The sequence below is a fragment of the Aquila chrysaetos genome, chromosome 9 (assembly GCF_900496995.4).
Source record: "Aquila chrysaetos chrysaetos chromosome 9, bAquChr1.4, whole genome shotgun sequence".
Taxonomy (NCBI): Eukaryota; Metazoa; Chordata; class Aves; order Accipitriformes; family Accipitridae; genus Aquila; species Aquila chrysaetos.
In genome coordinates, this window is record NC_044012.1 from 34,922,381 (window position 1) to 34,948,406 (window position 26,026).

Sequence of the window (26,026 nt, forward strand, 5' to 3'; positions counted from 1 at the left end):
CAAGCAATGGTATTAACATGAAATTCCAGCCTGAACAATTACGTTCTCTCTGCTCAGAAATAGATGATAGAATATTCTGTATTCTGTGGAATGCAGGCTTTTTAACACAGTGGAATTTTTTGATTGTGATTTCCTATTGTCTTCATTGTTAAATTTAGTCCCTCTTTTTACCTTGGGACAAATGAGATGAACTTCCCATCATCATCATCTATCAGCTGGACTCTCAGACCTTAGTGAGGTTTTCTGTAGTAAACAAGTGTCATGTTCTTTTAGTATTAAGGCGGCTGCTTTAGCTAGTAGGACATGAATCAACAGTGCTTTTCATTAGGAGGGAACACAAGAAATTCACAATCAAATCACAAGACAATTAGTCATTACCCATGTTAGACAAAGAAATAGCCTTTCCAAATGACAATGATGCCATACCAAAGGATGTCTGAAAAGGATACATATTTCTGCCTTTTGAATATAGCTTGTCAAGTATATTTCACTGATTTTTTTTTTTTCTTTTTTTAATGAAAAGTGGCTTCTGATGACAAAATTTCCCTTTCTAAAAATGGAAAAAACACTATTCTGTTACATTTTTGATTGGTTAAAAAATTTCTTCACTAACTCAGCCTAACAGTAAGACAGATATACCTCTGTGATATGTCTGGTATTCAGAACTCTGGAAAGCATAAGGTTTATTCAGATTACTTTGAAATAATAATTTTTGGGTGTATGGGTTCTGTTGAGCAGTCTTAGTTAATCAAGAATCTGAGTGACAGGTATGAGTATAAATTTTACAAACTTTAGTTTCAAGTTATCTGTATGGTTCTTTAAAAAACAAACAAACAAACAACAAACCACCAACAAATCCTTGCCAAACTCAGAGAAACCAAAAAGAAAAACAACAAAAAAACCCAAACAAAAGCAAACCTATAGTTGTGACAAAATAAACATATGAGGTGTATGAGTCTATTAAGATCATGTTTCCAGGAAGTTTTGAGTTATATAAATGTTAAACTATGTTTTGTTTTTCCTTTAGATATTATAGAAGGAATGGTGAACAAAGGAATTTACGTCACTGAAAAGAAAGGAGTTACCTTTCTCTTTTTTGGAAGCTATCAAAATTCATGCATTAGTAATCCAGAAGTCTGTGGACCTGAAGGTTAGTAAATTCATTAATTACTATTTACCTTTCTTTTGCTGTCAAATTATGTAATTCAATAGTCATTGTTTCTTTCTTCATTGGAATGAATTCTCTAAAATTCTAGCTTGACACTTTATTGACTTTTAAAACAATTGAGTGTTGATTGCTGAAAATTTAGTCTTTTCTAACTGCATTTTAAATTAGAACTAATCACCAACTACTCAGATCAATGATCTGCAGTATAATTAATTCAAACTAAAGCAGAAATAAGCTTACAGTGCCCAAAATCTTGTCTGTGGCACCAAGATTAATTCCTACAGGAACTGCAGTTTGACTAACAAAGAAGTTGTCCTCCAGGTTTCAAATTTAGGAGACAGTTTTTCAGTATGGCCTCTTGGCAGGAATGTTTTGGGGTTTTTTTTAGATTTATCTTTGGAGATAACAAAATTTTTAAGTCTCTGGTGTCTTGGAATCCATCTGTCCTTGTAGGTGCTTAAATCTCTTCACTCTATTTTTCCTCCCTTTCTTCTTCTTGGGCTAGGGTCACAAAATGACAGGTGGAATAGGGGGGCACAGGTTTGATGATGTGTCGATTATAGAAGATGGTCAAAACTGTATATGACTGTCAAACCAAACATACAACTAGTCACTAGCATAAAACATTCACTAGAATTTTAAAATTCAGTAGAAGTGGAAGGATCAATTGAAAATGGTGGCTTTCTATACATAAACTCCAGCAGTCCCTAAGCTTAGGCAGTATTGTTAACATTGAAATTTCTTGCTTTTATTGATTTTGGCCGTTTTTCAAATGGGTAACATTACTCAAAATAGGTTTTTTGTTGGTGTTTTTTTTTTTTTTTTGAGCTGCTAGAGCAAAAGCTGTGTATGAACTTCTTAAGAAAGCAGGAGAAACTCAAGAGAGCAGATGGTACATGGCTATTACCTGAGAGTATTAGAAGAAGTAATTCAGTATCCTACTGTAGGTATATTTTCTGATACATGTTGTATCTTTTCATGCTTTTTTTTTATACAACTGCAAAATAAAAATCATCAGTAAGTCATATTATTTCTACATCTATAGTATAACATAATAATCAGAATAAGTTATTTTTATAGTACCAGAGAACTCCCAGTATCTCACAAACCAGAACATTAAAAACATAAACCACTGAAATGTTTAGCAGATAAAATGTGAAGAGAAGCAATCATATAAACAATAAATATTTAATCACTGTAGCAGGTATTAAAAAAAAAAGCGCCAACACCCCTTTATATAAAGACAGTGTCTTTGTTTTCCTCCGAATCAAATAAAACCTGTGGCAATGGTAAGATGTAATTTTATTCAAGCCTCCTATTGCTTAAGTATGCCTTGATGTTTATTGGTTGCATTTGTGTGAAACTGGTGTTAAGTACACTTGAGCAGGGAATGCTTTCTGAAATGATCTTGGAATCTTTTCAGATTAAATATTACAACCTATGAAACAAAAATCCTAGTATTTTTTTCTAGGCTAAATTTAATAACATTTCAGAACTGTTATTTTGACTTAAGAAAACAAATTCTTCTTGTTTTTTGCACGCTGAAACATTTTTTTTTTCTCTGCTTTCCTTCTTTCTCACGTAATTTTTAAACTGGTTTTCTGTAAGCAGTTTTGGGCTCATTAAAGTGGCATTTTCAGTGAAAAGAAACATTTGTGAAAGATGCAAGAGAACGTTCTCTTAATCATTAGATTGAACACACTAGGAGAAGTTGGATTTAGTCAACGTATGTGAAGTTGAAATAAAAAAATAATAATTAAAAAAGCAGCCCTATGCACAACATAGCATTCCGTAAAGCTGTGTGTTTATTGTGTGCCTTACTTAAATTTTTATTTTTAGTTTTGGCATTTCATGAACCCAAGTGCACATAAGGAGGATTTAGATCCACAGTTTTCTTGTGGCTACAGGATGATCAGTAGCTACAGGGTAGTCCAATAAGATAGACAGTCAAAAAAGGGGGAACCCAGCTCCACTGCAGACATGCTGTATAACTTAGTCTCTATCTGCAGCATTTAAACTTCATGTCTCAGCCTGTAAAGAAATAACAGCAATTCCATGCGTTTCAGAAGTGTGGTGAAGTGCTGGAAAAAGACTGTGAGACACTTTGATAGAGGAATTGCATTTAATAGCAGTAATAGATTAACATGGTCAGCCTTGGTCGCCCTTTCACTAGGGTGGTGAAGGATGGTGTGCAGATATGAGGGAAATGCATGGCTTTCTGGAAAGAGGGTTGGATCAGTGTTTCAACCTGTTACTGGTGTGGTAAAGAAGCTGAAATATGAACTCAGGCTTATCTGTTGATGAAGGTATTGCAACTTGCTTACAACAGACCTCAAATTCTTCAGTTGGGAGTTCACAGCATTTATAGCTTTAAACCCATATTCATCAAGATCTAGCAAACTGAGATTGATGATGTTCATATACTGATTGATTTCTAGGAGATGAATGATAATTGATTAGCATTGCCATGGTGGCTGTTTTATCATGTATAAAACATTTAGGGAATGGTATGTAGATTATGTAAATTGATGAGTGCTATCATGAGGATAAACAGAAAGATGAGTTAGGAAGATACTACATAGTTAAATTATTTATTCTGCAATAATATAATTTTTAACTTTTCTGCTGAGTTAATGTGACAAAAAGAACATGTGAAATATAAAAAATTATGTTCCAGAGAGTAGTGCATGGGGGAATATTTCTGATGACTGTAGTGAGCTGTCTGTGGCTTTTCCATCTTTAATCATAAAATTATGAAACACATAAAAAAAAATCTATGGTTTTAACAAGAAATGCGCATAATGGTTTGAGGGCTTTCTTAACTTTTGCTGGGCTATCTGGTAGTAACTTGGCAAAGTTCATACTGCCTGGAGGGCCTGCAGAACTGCTAACTATAAAATCATCCAGACATATTCTGACTACATGTCAAAAGAGCATAGTCAGCAGGTTCAGGGAAGTGATTATGCCCCTCCGTTCAGCACTCATGAGAGCATATCTGAAGTACGACGTCCCGTTTTTGTCCCCTGATACAAAAAAGATGCTGACAAGCCAAAGTGAGTCCGGCAGATGACTTAGGGGGCTGGTCAATATGACATGGGAGGGGAGGCTGAGGCTTTTCCTTACACCATGAAGAAAAGAGAATGCTAAGGGCTGTCTTCAACCACCTGATGAGTGGTGATAGAAGCAGATGGAGCTAAACAGTCTCGGAGATGCACAATGAAAACGTGACAGGCAATGCAGGCACATTGTAGCACAGGAAATGCTGATTAGATCTAAGGAAAAAAGTTTCTTTGCAATGTGGGTGGCCAAGCATCGGGATGGTTTGCACAGAGAGGCTGTGCAATTGCATCCATGGTGACATTAAAATCCCAGCCGAGCTCTGGGCAACCAGATCTGTCTCTGAAATTGGCCCTGCTTCTAGCAGGCAGTTTAGACTAGGTGATCTTCAGGATCATTGCCAACTTAATTCATTATGATTCTTTGTGGCAAAACCTCTTCCACTTCTGTACTTCATAAACTTTTTCTCAACCTGCTCTGAACTCAGATTTTATTGTTAGCACTTTGTACTATAAATTCTGAGGTGAACATTTTTAGGAGCTGTTTAGCCGAGCCATTTTCTTTGTAATTGCGTTTGACTGCAGAACCTCTACAGCGGAGTCGCTGTGAACTTTTGAAGTGTGAGGGAGGTTTGATTTGCTACTTGTGTTTGTCATGCCTATTGAGGTAACCTTCATTAAAGAAACAAACCATCTTAGAGAAATCATATTTCTTCACTAATGTGCAATCTGAAGAGCCCTTCAATTTTACAGTATAATAGTAAAATTTACTGTGAATTGAACAGGATTGTTTGTGGACAAAGTTAATCACGTGCACTTGCGGGATTACCCTTGCATTTTGGGAAGAATTCTTTGATTTTTGTGTAGGTGGTGACCTCAGATTTTTGACTGTGGCTCTGCATATGTTGCTATCCCTTTCTTTTACATTGGCTCTTTGCTTTCAGTACTTATTGGAGCACTGAAGTGTGAAAGCACAGGTAATAACATGCTTAGAAGAATTAAAGTGTAATTAGCAATGGATGCTACTCAATAAGCATGGGCATGCTGGCAGCCAGTTAGCACATCAGTAGCTTGGAAGCAGTCAGTGTACTATTTCTGGCTCCACTGGCATTTGGTGAACATCAAAAAAATATGTAGATGCTGGTGGAGGATATGGAAATATGAGAGCAACCTGTGTTTTGAAATAAGTGAAGATCATAGGAGGAAAAGGGGATCATCACAGGAGGATGAGAAGGGTATGGAGACTGGAGACATAAGGCAAAGGGAAGAGAAGCAATAAATCTGTAAAAAAAAAAAAAAAAAAAAAGACTTCATTACTTTTGGTGCTCAAACATCTTTAGTTTTAACTGATAGAAGCTACTCAGGCAGTAATGATTGCTACTATGTCCTGGGTATGAGCATGCGATGCAAAACCAAGGAAGAGATGTTTGTTTGGTTTAAACTGTTACAGCATTGTTGATTTTAAAAATGCTGTCCTTGTTTATGCTAGCAGATGATCTCTCCTCAAAAGCATTCCCACTCTCTGTATTCTACAGATTTGGAAATTTTTAATGGCACTTGTTTTCATTAAAATCTCCTCTCACTTGCTTTCATCAGGAGTAACATTTTCCTTTTTCTGGAAGACTCAAGACCAGCAAGCTAAGTTTCTCCCTGCCTCCGGTGGACAAGTAATTTCCAGTGGTTTCAAAATCTGTTCAAATGAAGGTGAAGGCTCAGTGGAATTTTACACCCGTGGGAATGCAATGATGAAATGGAAAGCAAGCTTTAGTCCGCCAGGTAAAGTTTATAAAATTTTGTTTTTATTAATTTCTTTTTGTTATGTTTTACTTTATTCTTGCAGAGAGGTGTAGTGGTAACAGCACAACTTCAGGAAAGAAGTGGATATATATAAAATTACTACAGAGCTCTGTGCTTAAGAATTTTTTTGATGTGGGGAGAGAGAGATAAAGTATGAACTGAAAACCCAGTGATATTGTATCATAGAACAGTTGCCATTCAGTAACAGTCCTTGGACCCAACTTCCAGTTGTTTCTGAAGTGGAATTCTTATTGACATCAATAGATTAATGAGTGCTTAGATGGAAACATAAGCGAAGAATGCAGGTTAATCCCTGACAGTTCTCAGTATATTCTAAAACTGGATATGTGTGCTGTCCTCTACTGCCTCCTAAATTAAGACTTTGTTTAGTAACTTTCTAACTGGGTGTTTAGTGCTTTGGTCGTTTTGTTATCTGTTGAGTGTCAAGTTTTGTATGCTATGGCATAGTATTAATAAACATTTTGGTATATCACATATCTTACTGCTTCTATCTAAACTGTGTATCGTTGGGAAGTGGTATTACCTAGTGACTGGAACAAATTCTGGTCTTCTAGTAATGCCAATGACAATCACTAAATCTTTTCTTGCCTTAATTTGACTACCTGTAGATTGGTAAAATAGGACTTTCTCACCTTGTAGTAGCAGAGTTTTATAAAGCTTAATAAATCAGTTTAGAAATCTTATTTTAAGAGAAAAGTTGCTAAATGGTAAGAATAATTCCACACATTTGTGGATTATCCAATCCAAGTGAAAATTAATATTATGTTTTCAGCTTCTCAAGTGTAATAAAGAAGCTGTGGCAACTTTTAATTAGTCTATTTGCTTGTTCTCCAGTTCTTGCAGTCCTTATGCAGTTCTTGCTGAACTGAGTTTTGAGACAGTATTGAAGAGACTTCAAATCTTGGCCAATAATACTTAGCAAGTGTAATTTATGAAACTGCAGTGAGCCCAAGTGAGAGTTCAAACAAAAGCTAACAGGCATTCTGCCAAAGTATGGGCTTCCCCACGGGTATAAAGATTAATATACATGACATCAGCATTCCATAATTCACTGTTAGCACTTCCTATACAGCTCTATAGCATTGCACAAGTCAGCAAAAACATCCTGAAGAGGGAAGGCTCTAAATGGAATTGATTCATGGATTTTGCTGTGACTTTTAATGTTTTGCAGGTCCTTATTGGACTCATATTCTCTTTACTTGGAAATCAAAAGAAGGACTGAAAGTCTATGTCAATGGAACTCTAAACACAACTGATCCAGATGGGAAAGTTTTCTATGATTATGGAGACCCCAGTGCAAATCTACTGACTGGGACACAGGGGGATCAAACTAAGCGCTATGTGAATGGGGCATTTGATGAATTCATTATATGGGAAAGGGCACTCACCCCCAATGAAATTGAGCAGTACTTTACAGCTGCTATTGGTGAGTATATGCACTGTTGTCATAATTCATCTTCTGTAAAGATGCTGACTTAAAAATGTTTAGTGTGTAAGATTTGTGTGCATTTTACATCTTTCAGCTACTGAACGTAATTTTTAGAGGCAGAAAAAGTCAGGTATGAATGTCACCGAAACGCTCAGCTGTTTTTAGATGTGCAGTCTTTTCATCCTGGGTTCTAGCTCCTTCAAAATGTCATCAAAAATTACAAAGACCAGAAGTATTGCGCCATTGTTAGATCCCGTAGGAGCAAGAGGAGAGGAGCAATAATTAGACTTGAGGCAGAACAGTATTAAGACTGACTGACTCTGGATTTCTAACCTGCACTCTGGTTGTTGTGTAACTTGGATCCAAGTCACACAGTGCATTCTAGCAGATGTGGATAACAGCAGTTATCTCTCCAGTTCCTGGAACGATAAACACTTATTAACTCATGTATGCTTGTGAACTAAAAAGAAAGATAACAGCTGAAACGTAATCTAAAAGGCAAAGAATCTGGGATTAGAAAAAAGACTTAGAAGACTGGCCAGTAAACCCTGTCAGTTAGATGTTCTATGGATCTTTATTATAAACTTTTCACTACAAGAAAGGCTGTTGCTATTAAGTGCTTGTGTGTGAGTAACAGTTAGAAAACATCCATCTTGGGAATAAAGCTATGGGGCATCTGGAACATTGGGCTTCACTGGCCGTTTCCCTGCTTTCATTTATTCTTACTAGGTTACTGAGAGCTAAAGCAGTTACACCCATAACTCTTGTGCTTTTAAACCCATGGGAACCATTTTCACAACGTAAACTCTTTGAATAACACAGAACTTCTGATGCATGCCTGGAAAGGAGAATGTATGTGTTTGAATTCTAGGTCTGATTATAGCAGTCAAATATATACAAAATATATTTTTTCAAAAAGAAAATAAAAACTAGCTTATGTAGAATTGAAGTCACTGAAAAAGAAAACCCTCCATCTAGTATATAATGAAGCAATCTATTTGCTTTGCCACACAAATAATAACAACTGTGCTCAAGCTTTTTATTTTAAAAGCTTTTTATTTTAAAAAGTGATTCCAGTGAAAGCCTTAAAAAATTCTGATTGGGAGAGTATTCATTTGATAGAGGAAATAGTTTTAAAATCTTAAAAAAAAAAAAAAGAAAAAAAAAAGAAGTTTTATTAACTTTATAATGTTCTGGTCATGTTGGAAAAAATGCTTTTGTATTTGGTTGTTATCTTTCACAACAATCTAGGGTTACTATAACACTATCCAACTCAAAGCTACCATAAATCACATTCTTTGATTTAATGTAACTCAAGAAGAATGTTATGTTGCTAAACTCAAGAGCAGTAGATTTTCAAATTGACCTGATCCATCTATATGTGTGCTCTGTTTCACTGTCAGAGAAGTATGACTTATATAAATACAAAGAGAACTTTTTTTTTTTTTTATACCCCTTGAATTCTTGTGAACTCACAGCAACCATTCTCTGAAGCCCTCTGCGCTCCCATCTTCACTCTAACAAATAATCAAGGCGTCATGGAAAGCTCTTTCTATGAATGCAAATCCTGTTCAGGACTTAAGTTTCTACTTCTTTCCTCTACACGTTGGTTTGGAAAGAGTCTTACTGGGGCTCAAAATACCTGGTTTCAGGATATTAATGCTTGTAGCTAGCTTTTCAAACATTGCAGAAACAGTTGGGCTCTCAGACTCTGCTAAAGTCTAAATTTTTAAAGAGTTGTACAGAATTTTGCCTGTATCCTACCTTTCAGTCCCTGCTGATTTTTGGAAGGCTGTATAGCAAACTCCCTGATTTATACGTTGAGATGTTCATACTGTGAGCTTTTATGAGTTTACTGCAATTTTGCATTGACACTAGGTGTGTTTTTTTCTTAAATCCCTAGTTAACAGGTTTTCAGGGTCATCTGGAACTATCAATTTTCTGTGGAAAATAAATTTCTAGCCTCTTAATTAAACGTGAAGCTTGATGTGTGTTTTCTAGGGGCTTAGGAATTAAAATGTAAAGGGATGCCAGGTATATATATTTTTTTGTAAGTGTGAAGAATTTCAAGGCAACGTTATTTTAAAGTGCTCAGGTGATTTGGAGCACTTGAGAAATGTGGAGTATTGATTTTTTTGCTTTTTCCTTCAAAGTAGTGGACCTATCAGATTTTATAAAATTTCCAATTTGATGGATGAAGTTAGAACATTGTCACAAGAAGCAATGGATATTACAATACTAATCAACATAGTAAACAAAAGTTATTCTTGGTATCTATTTATTGACTTTGGAGGACTTAAAGCAAGGTTGAAGCTGGACTGATGTGGTTTGACATAAGAAAATTAACAGGACAGCTTGTTTTTTAATAGAATGAATAATCATGTTCCTTTTGGATCTATGAGAAAAATGTGTCCTATATATACAACTACTGTTTGATTGTGCTGAAATACCACACTCCTGGCAAATATAAATTCTTGGTAAGACATAGATTAGAAGAAAACTTTATTTCTCTATCACAAATGACCAATAAATCTCTTTGCACAGAAAGGAATCAATATTTTTTAAATGGAGCAACTGGAAACCATCCAAAATCGAGTTTATTTTTTCTGTCTTGACAAAACATTTATGGCATGTTCATACGGTAATTTTCAATGTACATAGTGCTAGTGGGTGACATTTATTAGCAAAGCCTGTCTGATTAATAGCGACCTCACTGTTGCTTGAAATCAACTTACAAACACATAATAGAGACATTATCTATAAAGTGCTCAAACTACCAATGAAGGTTGTGTTTTGACTCCTTGACCCCTGTTATTTGTTTTATGCAAAACTGACATGCCCCAAAAAGCTTTAGTATACTATCATTTCTACCGATGTTCTTTTATTTGAGGGTGCCTTAGTTTTGCTGCAAGTAACAAAACCATTTCCAATGGCTTTGTTTCTTACAGATTTTTTTCATGTGGAGAAGTCTTTCTGAACTTGCCTTCATGGGTGTGATTTTATTTAGCACTCAAGCAGTTTAGACTCAAGATATAAGTAAACATTAGCATTTGGAGATCATAGCTGAGGCTTAAGTATCATTTTTTCCAGTGCCTGCTTATTCCCAGTCTCAATTTATCACATATATAGAAATACAGCAAGGTCATATATGAAATTGTCAGAAGTGCCTACAGGTTATTATAGATTTCTGATAAGACATAGAATTTTTTTTTTTTTTTTAATTTTCCCTAAATACTTTGCATAAATGTTGGGGGAAGAGCTAGAGAAGGAAGACGGATGCCAATGTCTTAATTGTATAGTTGTCCTTTTTTTTATTGAGATATAACACTTGAAGTTTCCTGTTTGCAAACAAAGGTTTAAGTCTTTAAGACTTAGACTAAATTGTAAGGCTCATCTATATAAAGATGACCAAAAAAAATTGATGAGAGAATCAGTAAACAAAACGCTTTAAACAAGCCTGTGTAGCTACAGTACTGCAAATAAGTAAAATGCACAGAACAGCACATATGTTACTTTCAATTAGAACTGATTCAACATGCAGTGGGAATATCAGATTTGTTAACGCTCTCATTTGTGTATGTATTTTCCCCAGGTGTGCAAGTTTGGCTTTCTTCAACACTTCCATGGTCTGTGATGACAACCACTACAAAACCTGTGGTAGGACAGTCCTCATAAGTCTTTTCTATAATGTCAGAATGTGTATATATTAGTCACAGACCCTCCTCACTTTACATTTTTCATTAATGGCACTTATTTTAGTACCCCAATTATAAACAGTTTCAGATATGCATAGGGAGAATTTTTAGCTGCTGTGGGAAGATAGGAGTACCACAGAACTCTTAATGTAGGACAGATAAAGGGAATTAATTGTTAAATAAAAATATTTTCTAGATTAAAAAAACGGGAAAAAATGTAGAAACTTCTGAAGTATTTCAATGAACTTTGAAGATATAGGGCACTAAAAACCATTTTGCTAATTTTTCCTTGTTTCCTTTAAAATTGGAAAAAAATTCCCACCACAATAACAAAATTAGTTTTCATCTGTTTAGCAATGATGAAAATTTAATTTTTCATATGCAGAATACATACAATTAGCTGTAATCAGCCTGCTGCAGTGTATTTTCACTTTCTTGCGATCTGCAGTGTCAGAGTTCTATTAGTTTTCTTCTTGTTCACAGAGGCTTTCAGGAAACCATGACAGGTAGGACCTGAATTGCTAATGAAAAAAATGAAGCTGTGCCTCTATATTCGGTTTATCCTATCATCTATCTGTGTGCTTTCCTTTTCCCTTAGCTTATGTAGTCTCCTGTGTGTAACCACAGCACTCTGCTATGCCTCAAACTCCCTTTTGGGCTAAACCAATAAATAATGACTGCCCTATGGAATAATATCTGATGAGGCGTATCTCTCTCCTGTAGCTCTCTACAAACGCCTATCGTCCCATCATAACTAATCTGACCGAGGAGAGAGGGAAATTCCGCTCCCCCGACACCATGCTGGACTACCTGGAGAACGTGTCCTTCAGCTTGCCCAACAAATCCTTGTCAGAAAACGTTGCTCTCAGCCTCGCAGAGGTAAGTGTCTTTCACAACTGCGTGTGGAGCCAGATGACCCTGATATTCCTCCAGAAGCTGGAATATCAAATGCAGCTTTGAAAGTTTTTGCTGATTGCAGAAAATACACAAGAAAAAAGCAGTAACTATTTTAGGGAGTAGCAGAAGGTGAGCTTCAGCCAGAGAAAATACTTTAAACAGCTCATTAGTTCTTGGGGATATTGCTTAATGCATAAATTATAAATACCTGGAACCATGGCCACATGTCAAAAATGATGATTTAGTTGAGCAGGAAACAGAGGAGGAGAAAATAATTTGTTAATTCAAGTGTATCCAATGAAGAATATATAATTCTGGAAAAAAATTCAGCATTTCTCTGTATGGCCCAGCTGATCGAAAATGCAGGAGAGTTTGACAGTGGTCTGTCAGGTGCAGGACACAAAGACACTGTAGTCAGGGTCGTTAGGGTGGCAAAAGGGAGGCACACACGAGCTAATAGCAAACTAACTAACTTGGATGCAGGGAGCACTCCAGTTGTGGCTGTACCAGTCTGGGCCTGGGTAACTGCCCAAGTATAAACTTGTAACTTCTTATCTTTGAGATTCACACCTGCACTAGAGAGTTAAAAAGTTATCAGTTAACTGCTGTCTGCCCAACCTTTTGTTAGCATTTATTGCTCCTGTAGTAAGCAGAGGGCAAGTTGTGCCTTTCCTCCGCTTCTCTTTTGCAAAGTCGTGCATTATTCTTGTCGGACTCTGCAATGGCAGAGGCACACAGCCTGCTCTGCCAGCTCTGCTTTGGAGGTGGAAAGCTGTGGGAGAGGACCTGTTTGTGATGGTGATGTCCTTAGCTTTTGTGAGTTAATAGCTTTATCTTGCACCGGGTTCCAGTCACAGCCAGGACTCCTGTGCAGACATATCACAAATCTCCACTGAAACTGGTTCATGGAAAGATCGGGTCCAAAGCTTAACTGAGTAATTTATTTTTGTTTAAGCTAATTCACAAAGGGGGAAAAAAAAAAAAAGAGGGTGTTTTCTGCAGTCTGAGCTGAGGACAAGAGGTCATGTTCTGCTAACATAGCCTTCTGTAAAATAGTGGGCATCTAATTCCCTGATTTCAGCGGGGTAGAAAGCTATTATTACAGTAATCAGCTCTGGCCTCACCAGTGATTGTTCCTTTAAGCCTGCGGGTAATACCAGGGTGGCAAGGATTATTTACGCAGACAAACAATATAAATAAATGCTACTGAAAACTACATGGACAGCAATTGATAGTTTGTGTTAGAAGCCTGGCATCTGCAAACTGTAAAGCTTGGATTTCATGGATCACAGTTTAATATGTAGCAAAAACCCTTCTAAAAAGCTCTAATACATTGTTTCTTTTGTTTTGCTCAAAATTTTGTGGGGGGTCTAAATTGAAAACGGAGCATCATCCTGTCAGATATCGTACCTGTTTCCCACATCATTTCGGTTGCCATTTGGTTGCTCATTCATGCTATCTGATGCTGCTTTGTGTGCCATGAAAGTGATGTGCAGGCAGAAATGTAGGACATGATTATCTTTAGCAAAGCTATTTTGGGAAGTAAACACAAGAGAGTCCTGATCATACATACAGACTCTGTCATTTGTCTGATTGATGGTTAGGCTTTGTATTGTCTGCAGCTAATTCCCTGAAAGAGGGCACTGAGCATGCATGCTATTTACTGTGAAGTTATCTCTGTCCTGTTTGTCATATACCTCACAGCACAAGAAAATTTGATTTAAGTGATATGCAATAAACTTTCTGATTACTGACACTCATTTATAATGCATTGCTTCTGACAAATCTGACTTGTGTTTTCTGTTATAATGCTGCTCTGCTCAGTAGCTCCAGCACTCCTGCTTTCCCTACCTTTCCAGTGGTCTAACACATCCTTTTTCGAGTAAATCTGGAGTGATGGTGTGACCTGAAAAGAGATGCTCACTGAATGGTCTGGGCAATTTGGGCTGGGTCCTGGGTTTAGGGTAGCTTCTCTGCAGGTCAGGTAGAATTCCACACTGAATGTTTGAGAGGGGCTGCAAGATTTATGCTGCCCAAAAGCAAGCTCATATAGCAAAGCTCTGGTACTGCTCTATGTATTATGGCATGTAAAATTATGCTCAGAAAACTCCTTGCAGCTTTCTTCCACATTTCTTGGTGGAACTTTCCTATATTCAGTTGATGCCTTAAAGACGTTTTAACAGAGAAGTTTTAAGCAGGAGATATCATCTATTTGTCATCTTCAGCAAGACTCCTTAGGACAGGGGCTGTATCGTGCTAAGCACGTGAACAGTGCCCACTATGATAGATCTTGACCTCAAAAACAACCTTTAAGTGCAAAAGTTAAGCAGATAATGAATTGTACAGGCAATGGGACCCAGATATTTATCTAGTGCTGTTGAAATATCTAGTCATCTAAGAATAAAAGAGGTATTAATGTCATATGAGTTCAGATAAAATGGGAGAATAAGTTCACTTTTGTCTTAATTCCAGTGTTGACATCTCAGCTGTAGTATAATGATTGCAGTTTGGGAGTTTCACAGTGGTGTCACTTTTAATAAATAAACTATTACTTTAAAACGTCACCATACAGAACGTGATAATATCAGAGTGCTGGCAGGTAGAGATGAATCTGTGACTTGAATGAAAATGGGCTTGTCATCTTAAAATAAACCTAAGAAAATCCTAGCAGAGATCTGCCTTGGATCCTTACCAGGACATGTAGCTGATTAATAAAGAATCAAATAATATATTTTTATTTATCTTTTAGGCATTTTTAAAAGCTATTGAAGACTTTCTTTTATTGCCCAACTGGGTTGATGTACCAGAGGTAAGAGAAATGGGCTTAGATTTGTAGGTTACTTTGGTTGCATAATTTCACATGGATAGTAATGAAACTGGTTGCCTCTATTATTCATCTTGTTAGGACTTTTTGGCAGTATGAATTCCTTATTTTCTCATATGTCACTTTCATATTTGCAGTAAAGATCCACAGACAAAAAAATTATGTCATTTTCTTTTATAATGTGTTTTTGAGGGTTAAAATAAGTGAACTTTATCTGCTGCTGTTTCCACATATTTCAGGATGAATGAAACAAAATTGTATTTATAAAATAACAGATATTGTCACTAAATAAGTGTTTAATCACTCATTTTTAGCACTGAACTTTGATATTTAAAAGTTTATATTTGTTTTGTAGACTGATGTTTTTCAATGGATGTGAAACAGGCAGTAGTGCTTACCTGTTTGGTGAACTGAAGCTTTGAGAGAGATTAAACCTATTAGAGGGAAAAGTAACTTGTATCAGTGTTCCTTTTCTTCTAGTCTACCTTTTAGAGTGCAGAGAAATACTTGCAGGAGGAACACAGGAATTTCCTGAGATTTTAGTTTGAATCTTAAGGGAGCACAGATTTCATAACAGAGAGACTTTAAACTGAGAGAAGGCGAGGTTAAAGTAAATTAAGGTCTCACTGAAGCCTAAAATGTTTTTAAGAAAAAAAAAAAAAAAAAAAAAAGTCTAACTGTTTTAAGTTCTTAGCTTAAAATCCTTGATCATCTCTGATGTAAATAGATTTCAGATAAAATAGACTTCTTTTTCATTGAAACATGCATTCACTCTGAGATTTTATGGATCAAGTTTCAACCTGGAGGGTTGTTTTCCAGGGGACATGTAAACACTTTGAAAGTAGCTTTATACTGGCAACCATTTTAATAAAAATGAAAGAAAGGCCAAACTGTAGTGTCTCATCTTATGTTCCAATAAAGATACCTGATTAAGAGACCTGATACCAGTCTTTATCTAATGTCAAAATTACCTGCTCAGTTCTTGGCCTCATTCTACTGAATCCTGAGTATAATTGACTGTCAAATGCTGGTGGGAGCGGAGAGTCATTTGCAGACGTTCTGTAAAACATAGTATTTTATAAGGTCAGGCTCTGGCTGGCACCAATTTGTGTAACATTTTATCCACTATATGTGGAAAAGGTTGTGGAGGAAGTCGCATTTGACTTTGGATGGTTGAATGATGAGTCACACAGGAATTTGACATGGCGCCTTGGCATTTTGTGCTATGAACTGCAGTTTCTTTTGTTGTAGAGGCTTCTCTTTCTTCTTCCCCCAGACTGCTCACATATTTGGAAGCTTAATTCAAACTATTGACAGCGTGATGGCTCACATGGCGCGCAATCTGGACGAAAACTTGTTACCTTTAACTGTTGAGGGCACATCATCTGTGGCAGGTAGGATTTAGCAGAAATATTCTCTCTGGACTGTCTGGATGTCCTAAACTCTTCTGTGCTTGCAACTCCTCCTTTGCCAACATGAAGGAGGAAATCAAACCAGATAATTTTCTCTTTTGAATACAAAACAGTGTTTCAGTTGTAGAAAGATGACTGTACAGTTAGTTGAGGTAATCAGCTCTGACTACTTGAACTTCCTTAAGGTTATTTGGGGAAGGGTTTAGAATATGAATTCTATGAAATTTGTCTAGTAATACTGTACTATACTAATAAGCAGTTAAAGGGCCTAGAGCTCTTATGCAGCACTTCGAAGTTGCAGATGCCTGTATGCTACAAAAATGTAATTTTGCAAGGTTTTTGCAAGAGATTGCCAATAGTAGGAATAGTTTTGACCTTTTAGGAGAATTTTATTTTACTGCTGTTTAGCATCCTAGCACCCTAATTTCATCCATGTCTTTGGATGCTGCAGGTAGCAAAGGTAATTTATCTGTTCTGGCATTCTGCTCTGCCGTGCTGAGACCTGTGTGAGAGGGCAAATAACCCCAGCAGTCACCAGTACCATTAATCACCGCAGGTACTCTTGGACACTGGCATTCTCAAATGAAGCAGTGGAGGTCTGAAATAATGTCTTCAAATGTCAGTGGAAGAGTGTGTTATCAATCTGTTTTTCTTGCCCTGGTAAGCTCAGTGTTTGAGCATGGGTGAAGTGATCCATGGTATATTAACAGCACGCGTACCACCTTCTCTGTCATAAAGGAGACAGATATAAAAGGCAATTTTATACTCAGGAATTTACTATATTTTCTGCAAACATATGGGGTTTTAAGTTCAATACTTGCAATAGCTATTAGGGAAGTCTAGTTAAATAGTCAAGTAGGTTGTAGAGGCTATTGATTTTATCATATTTTTGTTTCGGTTATCACACAGATTACACCTTGGTCAAAATGCATCCTCAGACTCTGAATTTGTCCCACTATCGATTTCCATCTCAAGGACAGAGTTTTATTTCCATTCCCAGTGAAGCTTTTCATGAAAAAGGTAAGGAAAAATTTAAAGGGAGGAGCAGACTCATGTGAACAGGGTATCCAAAAATTATTTTGCTTGAAAACAGGTTTTGGTTTGTTTTGTTTTTCCAAGTAACCAATTTCGTCACTGGCTCTAAAGAAGCAGCAGTTGCCCTGTCATACTAACGAATGATTAATGTGGTAGAAGTTTTGTATTAATCTTGAATAACACAGCTGGGCCACAGAGACTGAAGCCATTTAATTTTTGCATCTCTTTATGTAAGGGAAGCCATAATTTCATAAATTATTTTTAATCATATGAACTGGTTATTTTTAAGAAATTCCAGGATGTCAGATCAGGTATTACTTAACCCTTCATGCAAAGCCGCTCTTAAAATATTGTATGAAAAACTAAAAAATGACAGGTTTAAGCAACAGCAGCTACAGAAACAGAATGAAGATGTAAACTAGAGTCAAGGCAAAAAGGCACAACTCAGAAATGCATTCCTAGGCTAAAATTTTAATAATCTCAAAAGCAAGGTATGGCAAGAATCCAAAGCTTTAGTTAAGACTCTAAAATAACAATGTTTGAAGTCAATTATCTATGTTTTAATCAGGGTTTGAAGGAACCTATTTACAAAAACATCTACCTGTGTCCTCAAATCTTTGAAAATCTACCTCTGTGCCCTAAATTCCAACCCACAGAATTTATACACTCAGAGACCTTTCTGCAGTCACCTCTGTTGAAGGAAGGTTGGTCCCTATTCATAAAGTGCAAAGTTAGCTGCAGATAACCTGCAGTGAGAAATACTCTAATAATTACTGAACTGTCTACCTGATTTGTGATGACAGCTTTGTTTCTTTGCACTGGCAGGGGGCTCTGGCTGGAGACTTCACTGCAGGTATTCTGAGGCTTGAATAACTATAATTGCAAACCAACTTGTAATGCCAAAAATAGCATGCGAGAGGACTTTTCTTCCTATCCTACTTATAAAGTCTCTCACCATGCAGATTTTTTTTTTTTTTTCTTCAGAATATTATCATGCTTGGTATCCTGAAATGATCCACCCCATTAAATGTTTAGCTCTTTTTCCAGCTAAAGCTCACTTCTGAGTAATTTCAGCCTTCAGGCCACACTTCTACACTGTCCAAATGAGCTAACCTAAGAATTTCGTATTCCACCTTAAACAATTGACACTATGAATACTTGGAACCCAACAAAAGGGATTGTAAAAGACATCTGTGTGGCTGACACTTAGAAAATATGCATCTGTCTCTTCACTCAGATGCTGGAGAACCCATAAATACTTGGAATGCAGGCAGCAAACAGACAACCAAAGTGGAAACCGGTTGCCTGTGTTTGAGTTTCATAAACTGCCAGTTAATGTAGGTGGTGGTCAAGTAGCCTTGAGATTACTGTAGCTGCCATTGAGACACTGACTCTGGTATGTCATGTGACCCTTTGTAGTGCTATGTGGGAGGGATTTAGAATTGACAACCGATTGCTTTAACAACTTATTTTGGAAGTACAGTTGCACAGGGGAGGCATCCTTCTCTTTTACTTTTGATATCTGTTGCCTGTGCCGTACTGCAGGATGTTCATACTTTTCCACTTAAAAGAATAATCAGAAATCTGCTAAAGCAAAGATATAAAAGTGTACGGAAGTCAAGGCTCTTAATTAACATGGAGTTTCAGGTCTAGGAGAGAAGTGTCTCTTGCTTACAACTGTCGCTCTGAGGACTAACCCCTGTTCCCTTTTTACAGCTTGGATTACCATTGTTGGCCTGCTTTACCATAACATGCATTATTTCTTTCATAATATCAACCCTATGGATACCAAGTAAGTATCTTGGACGTCTCATGGTGTAACAGCTTATTTAGTACCTTTGTGATATACCTTTATAACAGTCAAGTCATTATCAACTGTAAATAAATTACAAGCCATAATCCTGATTCTGCAATATTGAGGACATGTAGTCATTAACTGGAGAGAGATTAAAGCTTCCATTAGATGTTTTATTTAATGTTGTAGTAAAATAGATTCCCATAGCAACATGTTTGTCTTTCTTTGTCTTCTCCTTCTGTTCATCAGATCTGGTACTAGAATTTCATAATTTTAATCTGTCTCATGAAAGGAAATTACATCTTTTCTCCTGACAGATATAAAGATAAACCTTGCACTTAAGTAAGAAAACGTAATATCCCTCTTTACATAAAATGTGAATCCTAATCCTAGAAACCTGTAAGGTGATTTTGTAACAAGAGACCAGGCAATGCATTAAAGACCTTTTATTTTATATGCTGCATCAATGAAATCATTAGCAGATAAGATAAAGTAAATGCAGAGCTGTATACCTCTCAGCAATACAGTTCCCCATGGAATTTTGCAAGGCCATTCATGTAAATCATTACACTTTCCTTTTAAGCTAGTATGACTTTAGGTTTTTATTTGCTCTTCACTGGGGTATGTAGATTAGTTTACATTTTCTCTCAGTCTTTTCCAATCTGTGACTTTTTGCTGTGGTGTTTGTGACAGCAGAAGGAAAGATGCAGCATCTCAGCTGTCATGAATATCAAGGATTGCCTTCCTTTCTGTACATACAGTTACACGGAAGGTCATGATCATGGGAACTCATTTTTGAACTTCAGGGTAAAGAATCCTGGCTTATGACCAGATTGATCACTCTGAGATAATCACACAGCTATTACTAAATAGCATTTTTAAATCGAGTAGCAAGCTGTACTGTTGTTTACCCTGCTCTCTCGAAAAAAGTGCACTTAGTAGGTGGCTGTAAAGGAACCGTGTCATTAGTGTGCAATATTTCTTACTGACATGAAGAAATAGAAGCAATAATTTATGACAGCATATTTTTTTCAAATAGGAGGATCAGTGCAATTTATTAAAATAATAAACTAAAAACTCAACTCCTCAAAGAGAGAAAGAGAATTAATGTGGTCTCGACTTAAGTCAGTTTAGCAAACACCATGTCAAATGTATTCTAATGCATTGTCGTAGAGTCTACAGCTCCTGGGGCTCTGATGTAGCAAAATAAAACAGTTATGTCATCTTTGTGTACCTTCTCTGAATTTTGTGGAGTAGGACAACCTGGAGACCCATTCCTGTTCCACTGAGTTGTATGTGCTTTTTAGCACTCATTTTTGAGAAGGAAGGATCTGGCCCAGCTGCAGTGTTAGAGAAACACAAAGACACTGGAGAAGAAACATCTCCTATATTTCTATAATTAATCTAAGCTACCTGAACAGTTTGCAGTATGTAATGCACTACAGAATCATGTCTATAAATTCTAGATGCAGATCTGTCCAAAACAGCACGTAAAAACCTGGTAATACAGGGAATGCTAGCTTGGTGATTTTCCCCTGTGGTATCAAACCCCAGGTATTCAAAAAATGTTTTAAAAATAAGTATGCACTTCTCTTCTGCTTGTTTTTCTTTTTTTGTGCTGTACTATTATAACTTTTTTGCTTACATTTCAGTAGAATAACGATGTTTTCCCAGAGTAGTTTGTTTCAAAGACTTTCTTTTATGTTCCTTCTAGCACTGGGCTACTTGAACACCTGTAATTTGAGGCCTGTCCATTTTCTTCTTAAGTGCATTTTTTTTTTTCTATTGTGGTAGAAATCTAAAACCAAAACTCTTGGAGCTTTTGTGCTGTACAGGCAGATGACTTCTATTTTCAGACTACGTAAATAGCAGTTTCTAAGGGGAGTCGGTTTTAATTCTTTACCAAAAGAAAAAAAAAATCAAAACTAAAAAAGGTTTTGAGCCCAGTTCTGCTCCTGCTCATATAGAGTTTGTGTAAATCTGTAGTTAATCCCACTGAAGGTAATTGGATGACAGACTCACTGCCATCTAACATGCAGGTCCACAGTGAAGAACGGCTTGCATATGCAAGCATGAAACACAGAAACACTGTTTCTTGCTTGTGCTGAAGTTTTTTCATGCTTCAAAATTCATCTAGCTCTCTAAAGTTAAAATGGCAGATAATGGGTGTGGAAGAAAATGTCCATCCTGTTACTCTGTTTAGGAGAAATCTCAAAATGTTGGATAGTGGTCTTAACATTATGAGTCCTTCTCTAAACTTAAACTTTTGTATCAGAGTAGCAAATTCTGCCCTCAGATGAATAAATTCAATTCACATGCTGGTTACTGGGAGCAGAAGTAATCTCTGATACTGATGGTTTTTTTTGTATTCAGAACCTGGGGACTGGTGCTCGGGGTTGTGCTAAATGAGTTCTTTTTTATTTGACCTTGCTGGGGAACTGAATGAAGTTATTGTTATGTCTGGCATGAATTTTCTTTTTTTTTTTTCTTTTTTTTTTCTGAAAAAAAAGAAAAAGAAACCATTGCAAACAGGTGGCAGATGTAAATAAGGTGTTTTTTAATGTGCTTTGCAAACTGGCTCTTTCCAGTGGTGTGCTATGTTTGGAAACCCACGCTGATGGTTAATTTGCCATGGCTCATATTTCTCATAGTAAATACCATTCATTCACATACTGAAGAGGTGGATGAGAGACACCATCTTACTCCTCCACAGTTTCTTACTGATAGTGTAAAAAATTTTACCGTACAGCCAAATGGATCTTAGTTACTCCTAAATGTGCGAAAATGCCAAAGTCATAAGTTTTAGCTGAAAGCAGAAATAAGAGTTCGTATGTACTGCAAAATTACTTCAGCCTAGAAAAAAAAGTTACCTGGACTAATCAGATGTTTAGTCAAGTTCAGCTGTTTGTATTGTGACCTGCCTTACTCTCTAGCAAACCTAATAGGACATAATCAATTTTCCAAAGTAAAGCAATAAATTACTTCTAAATATATTCCTATGTGTATGTTTATATGCATTATATATAATGTATGTGTCTTACACACTAATATGTATGTTTAATTAGACAGCCTGGACACCCTGCAAGTTTTCTCCTCACTTAGGTTGCTTTGCTTAGTTAGGTTATTTTTAGGTCCCTTACTTCGCAGGATTCTCTCTAATTATCTAAAGCATTTTCAGCAAGGCTTGTAAACCTTTGCAAAAGAGGAGCAGAATGAGGAATGCTTATGGTATCAGTTCTTCTAATGTCTAAAAATGTTCTCCATACTTTGTAGCTGTTGCTTCTAGTCCTGTAGGATCTTTTGGAGCCAGATCTTGCTCCCCTATAGAAATTCATTGACTCATATGGAAAAAGGAGGTCCTGTGTTCCTGTTGTTGTGGGTATTGTGGATGAACTAAAAAAATTTTGTTGTTCTACTTCTTTAATATGTTTATTTCTTTCCCAGGATTGCTGAAGCTGCTGCCTACAAAGGTTATATGATCTCAGCAACCAGTTATCTTATCTCTATCAAAGTGGAACCTCTACCCAAGTTGTCCCACAATCTGTCAGGATCTCCTCTTATTACCATCCAGCTCACCCACAAATTGGTAAGTGATATGGAAACTACCAGTTTAAGCTATTGTTAGGGTTGTTCAAAACTTTGGTGTCTGTGGTGACTTCTTTGTATTTCTCTTGTAATTTTTGTGGGCATTTTTAGTAGCAATTCAGATGGCATTTATGACAACAATATTATATTTTTTTCCAACCATTACACTTCTGTGACTTCTGCTTCCATCACTGCAGAAGGCTGATTAGTGTTCATGTTGAAAAAGAAGGTGAAGTGACAAGTATAGCTTTAGGCGTTTCTATACATATTGTTCTATGGATGTGTTTGTGCAATCTACAATAGGTTGGTATGAATTACCGCTTTCTCATTAGAGCTGTCAAAACCAGGAATTCACTTTTGGTTTTTGCTTTTGGACTTAATCCACACTGAGATAACTGAGGTGTTTTGAATGTTCTCATGAATAAACCCAGAGAAGGAACTCCTTCAAGGGCAGATACAAGTATGATGCACAGAGCATCTCCTGGGATAGGAGTGGAGCAGGTTCGAATCCCTGTTCTAATGTGAACCGCCCTTTCTAGAGAGCAGAGCATTCTGAATCTGAGAAACAAGAGACAAGAAATATGAGAATCTGAGAAAACTTTGAATAAAACTTGTCTCCAACTGATCAAAGAAATTTCAATTTCACCAAATTAGCATATTCCAGCAAGAAACTGGAAAAATAGCTGGGCCTGTTTGCTCTCGGAGAAACAGACATCTCTTTGCCTTGTCAGTGGAATGGAGAATAGTTGAGTTCAAACTCTGAGGTGCTGGCATGAGGCATGCAGCATCTATGACCTACTTTACAGCATTGAATGGAAATGGAAAAGAAAGATTTCAATTCTTAAATGTTTCCTAGAAAACATCTCTTAGATGTTCTTCTGAATATGTTATCATATTTTTCTCTCAACGGCTGTTTTCAAGCCAGTTTATCTTCTTCCTGTTGGGATTCTGATAAAGATGGAGTAGGCTACAGAAAACAAATATATGAAAAAACCCTAAGGCATAGAAATGAAAAGTGTTGTTTCGCTGACAGTTTTTCAAACTAAGGACTTTCCTGAATGTCCCCATTGGCCTCTTAGAGGCGGGCGAAGTGTGCCCCTTCACTTGCGAAGTGAAGACTGTGTTTTGTGTAGATCATTTATAAAAGGTACTTGGCTTTTTTTCATTCAGGTACCTCCTCATGCTTTAGTATGATGATTTACTAGCAGGTTCTTAAACAAACTGTGCTTTTTTCTTTTTTTTTTTTTTATGCCTGTTGACTTTCACTGCGAAGATCACTGGGATCTTGGTGTACAGATAGAAATTTTACATTTATCATCTGTCTCTTTCTCTGTTTTAGTCAGCAGAATCCATGAGAATGTGGTATGAACATCTCTGTCTAAAGTATCCTGTGTATAACAGATACAGGTTGATTGGGAGTTTCAGGCTCTACCTAGAGCAGTGTGTGCTTTATATTGTGCATTAGGGGAGTGGCTGGTTTCTCTCACAAAGCTCTTACTGCTAATTGGCAATGCATTCACAGGCAGCCATCTATCATCCACTATAATATTTCTACAGCTACTTCCATTTTGGGGAATGTTCAGGTCTTACTAATGATGCTAACACCTGTTCAGGTGTGACTTGGTTTTGGTTTGTGGTGGGGTTTTTTTGCATGTCTGTGTTTGTGTTTTTTTTGGCTGGTTTGGTTTTTTGTTTTTTTTTAATTTAATTTAATTTTATTTTTTAAAATCCTCACAGGAAATGGGGAAACTTATCCCATTGTGTTAACAGCATAGAAAAAGAAGCTCAGTGCAGTCTGAAATCAGTCCCTAAATACATGTCAATACATTTGCATTTAAAGTTCTGAGAATTTTAATTATAAGGGGGGAAGTATTTCTAAATGTGTAGCGAGCATGAGCTTAAGCTCTGTTCAATAAACTGTACTGGGTTAATAACTGTGCTAGATTTTGCTCTTGGGCATACGACCCTGAAAGGAGATGGATAAAGCACAGCAGGTGCACTCCCCTGAAAGACAGGAAGCCCTTCATCTGCTTATTTACTCCCTCCAGTAATAATCTGCTGCTGGCTTTTACATCTTATTAACTGGTACCACCCTGTTACTTTGATGGGAAGTTTAAGAGGTGCAGTGAAGTTTTGCTCTACAAGTACAGTTAGAAAATTCACAACAATCTGTGGACTTGAATTAGAAACTTGTCCAATGCTGGACTAAATATCCATTTTTCCAGTGTTTTTCAAATCAAAACTAAATGCAACTGCATGAGATGTTTTCAATGCTTTTTCCAGAACCTAATTTCAGTGTTATCTGATGGTGAAGCACTTTGTGTATCTCCTAGCTTGGTTTCTAAAATTCCTTTTAAAATTCCAAATCAGATGTAAAAAATCCAAATGCTAAAAACTTTCAAACACTGAAACATTCTGAAATCATCAAATGTGTTGAAACAGAAAATCTGTTTTGACATCATAAAATATTTAATTTGTTCTTTGCCATATTTCATTTATATTGTTTTCCCAGTGGAAGAGTGTAATCTAACATCAGAATACGTGTTTAAAAGGAGAACTATGCACAAAAGTTTGTAAAGAGAATTAAGAAAGCTATAGTATGAGATCTGGGCAATGGAAATACATCTAGTTTTCTGTTCTGCTTTTCCTGTATTTTTTTTGCTGCTGGTGTCAATTTGCTAAAAAAAGCTATTAATCAGGGAGCAACAGAACCAACCCAAATGCCTCTGGGTATCTTGCATATGGATTCCAAATTCTGTGAGTAATCTTTAGAAACAAAGATATAGCTTAGATAGAAATACAGTGAATATTTGTCTGTGGGGAAGATGCATAGTAAGGAGTTAAGTAGAATGTGTGCAGCTCTGCTGAAGTGGTATATATATTGAATTTGATGGGAAGACTGCTTGCCTCTGACACCTATGGGTTTGGGAATATAATTTCTCTCCTGGCTTTTAATTAGCGGGTATGTTTAATATTAAGGAATGGATGAAAGGAGTATACCTTCCAGTTGTGCATAAGTATGGCAACAGTGGGCCAAATCTGTTCTCTTTTACACTGCTGTCTCTCCAGTGAATTCCATGGAATAATTTTAAACAATATAAATTTAGACAACTTACTTGTGAATATACTTAAGTAAATTACTTAAGTAAATTTACAGAAGTAAATTCAAGCGAATTTACTTGAGCAGATTGGGAAATGACTGCATGTCTCTGAAAGCTTTCATATGGTAGCAGTACAGGTCCTTTCTATCATACTACATATTCTTTCACTCTCTGAAGTGGTTTCATTTGAGTATAATCGCTCATGAAATAG

At 36.5% G+C, this 26,026-nt stretch overlaps 1 protein-coding gene across 2 annotated transcripts in view; it reads left to right on the forward strand.

The window, feature by feature from the left end:
• The window catches only part of ADGRD1 (adhesion G protein-coupled receptor D1), a 161,279-nt gene that overhangs the window by 11,251 nt on the left and 124,002 nt on the right, over window positions 1-26,026 (forward strand). For both annotated transcript variants that reach the window (XM_030026639.2, XM_030026640.2), the window contains 10 exons: window positions 1,028-1,150; window positions 5,821-6,000; window positions 7,214-7,468; window positions 11,064-11,128; window positions 11,890-12,045; window positions 14,813-14,872; window positions 16,164-16,281; window positions 17,209-17,319; window positions 19,051-19,126; window positions 22,574-22,715. In XM_030026639.2, the coding sequence (XP_029882499.1) occupies window positions 1,028-1,150; window positions 5,821-6,000; window positions 7,214-7,468; window positions 11,064-11,128; window positions 11,890-12,045; window positions 14,813-14,872; window positions 16,164-16,281; window positions 17,209-17,319; window positions 19,051-19,126; window positions 22,574-22,715 (1,286 nt within the window). The remainder of the gene's footprint in view (window positions 1-1,027; window positions 1,151-5,820; window positions 6,001-7,213; window positions 7,469-11,063; window positions 11,129-11,889; window positions 12,046-14,812; window positions 14,873-16,163; window positions 16,282-17,208; window positions 17,320-19,050; window positions 19,127-22,573; window positions 22,716-26,026) is intronic.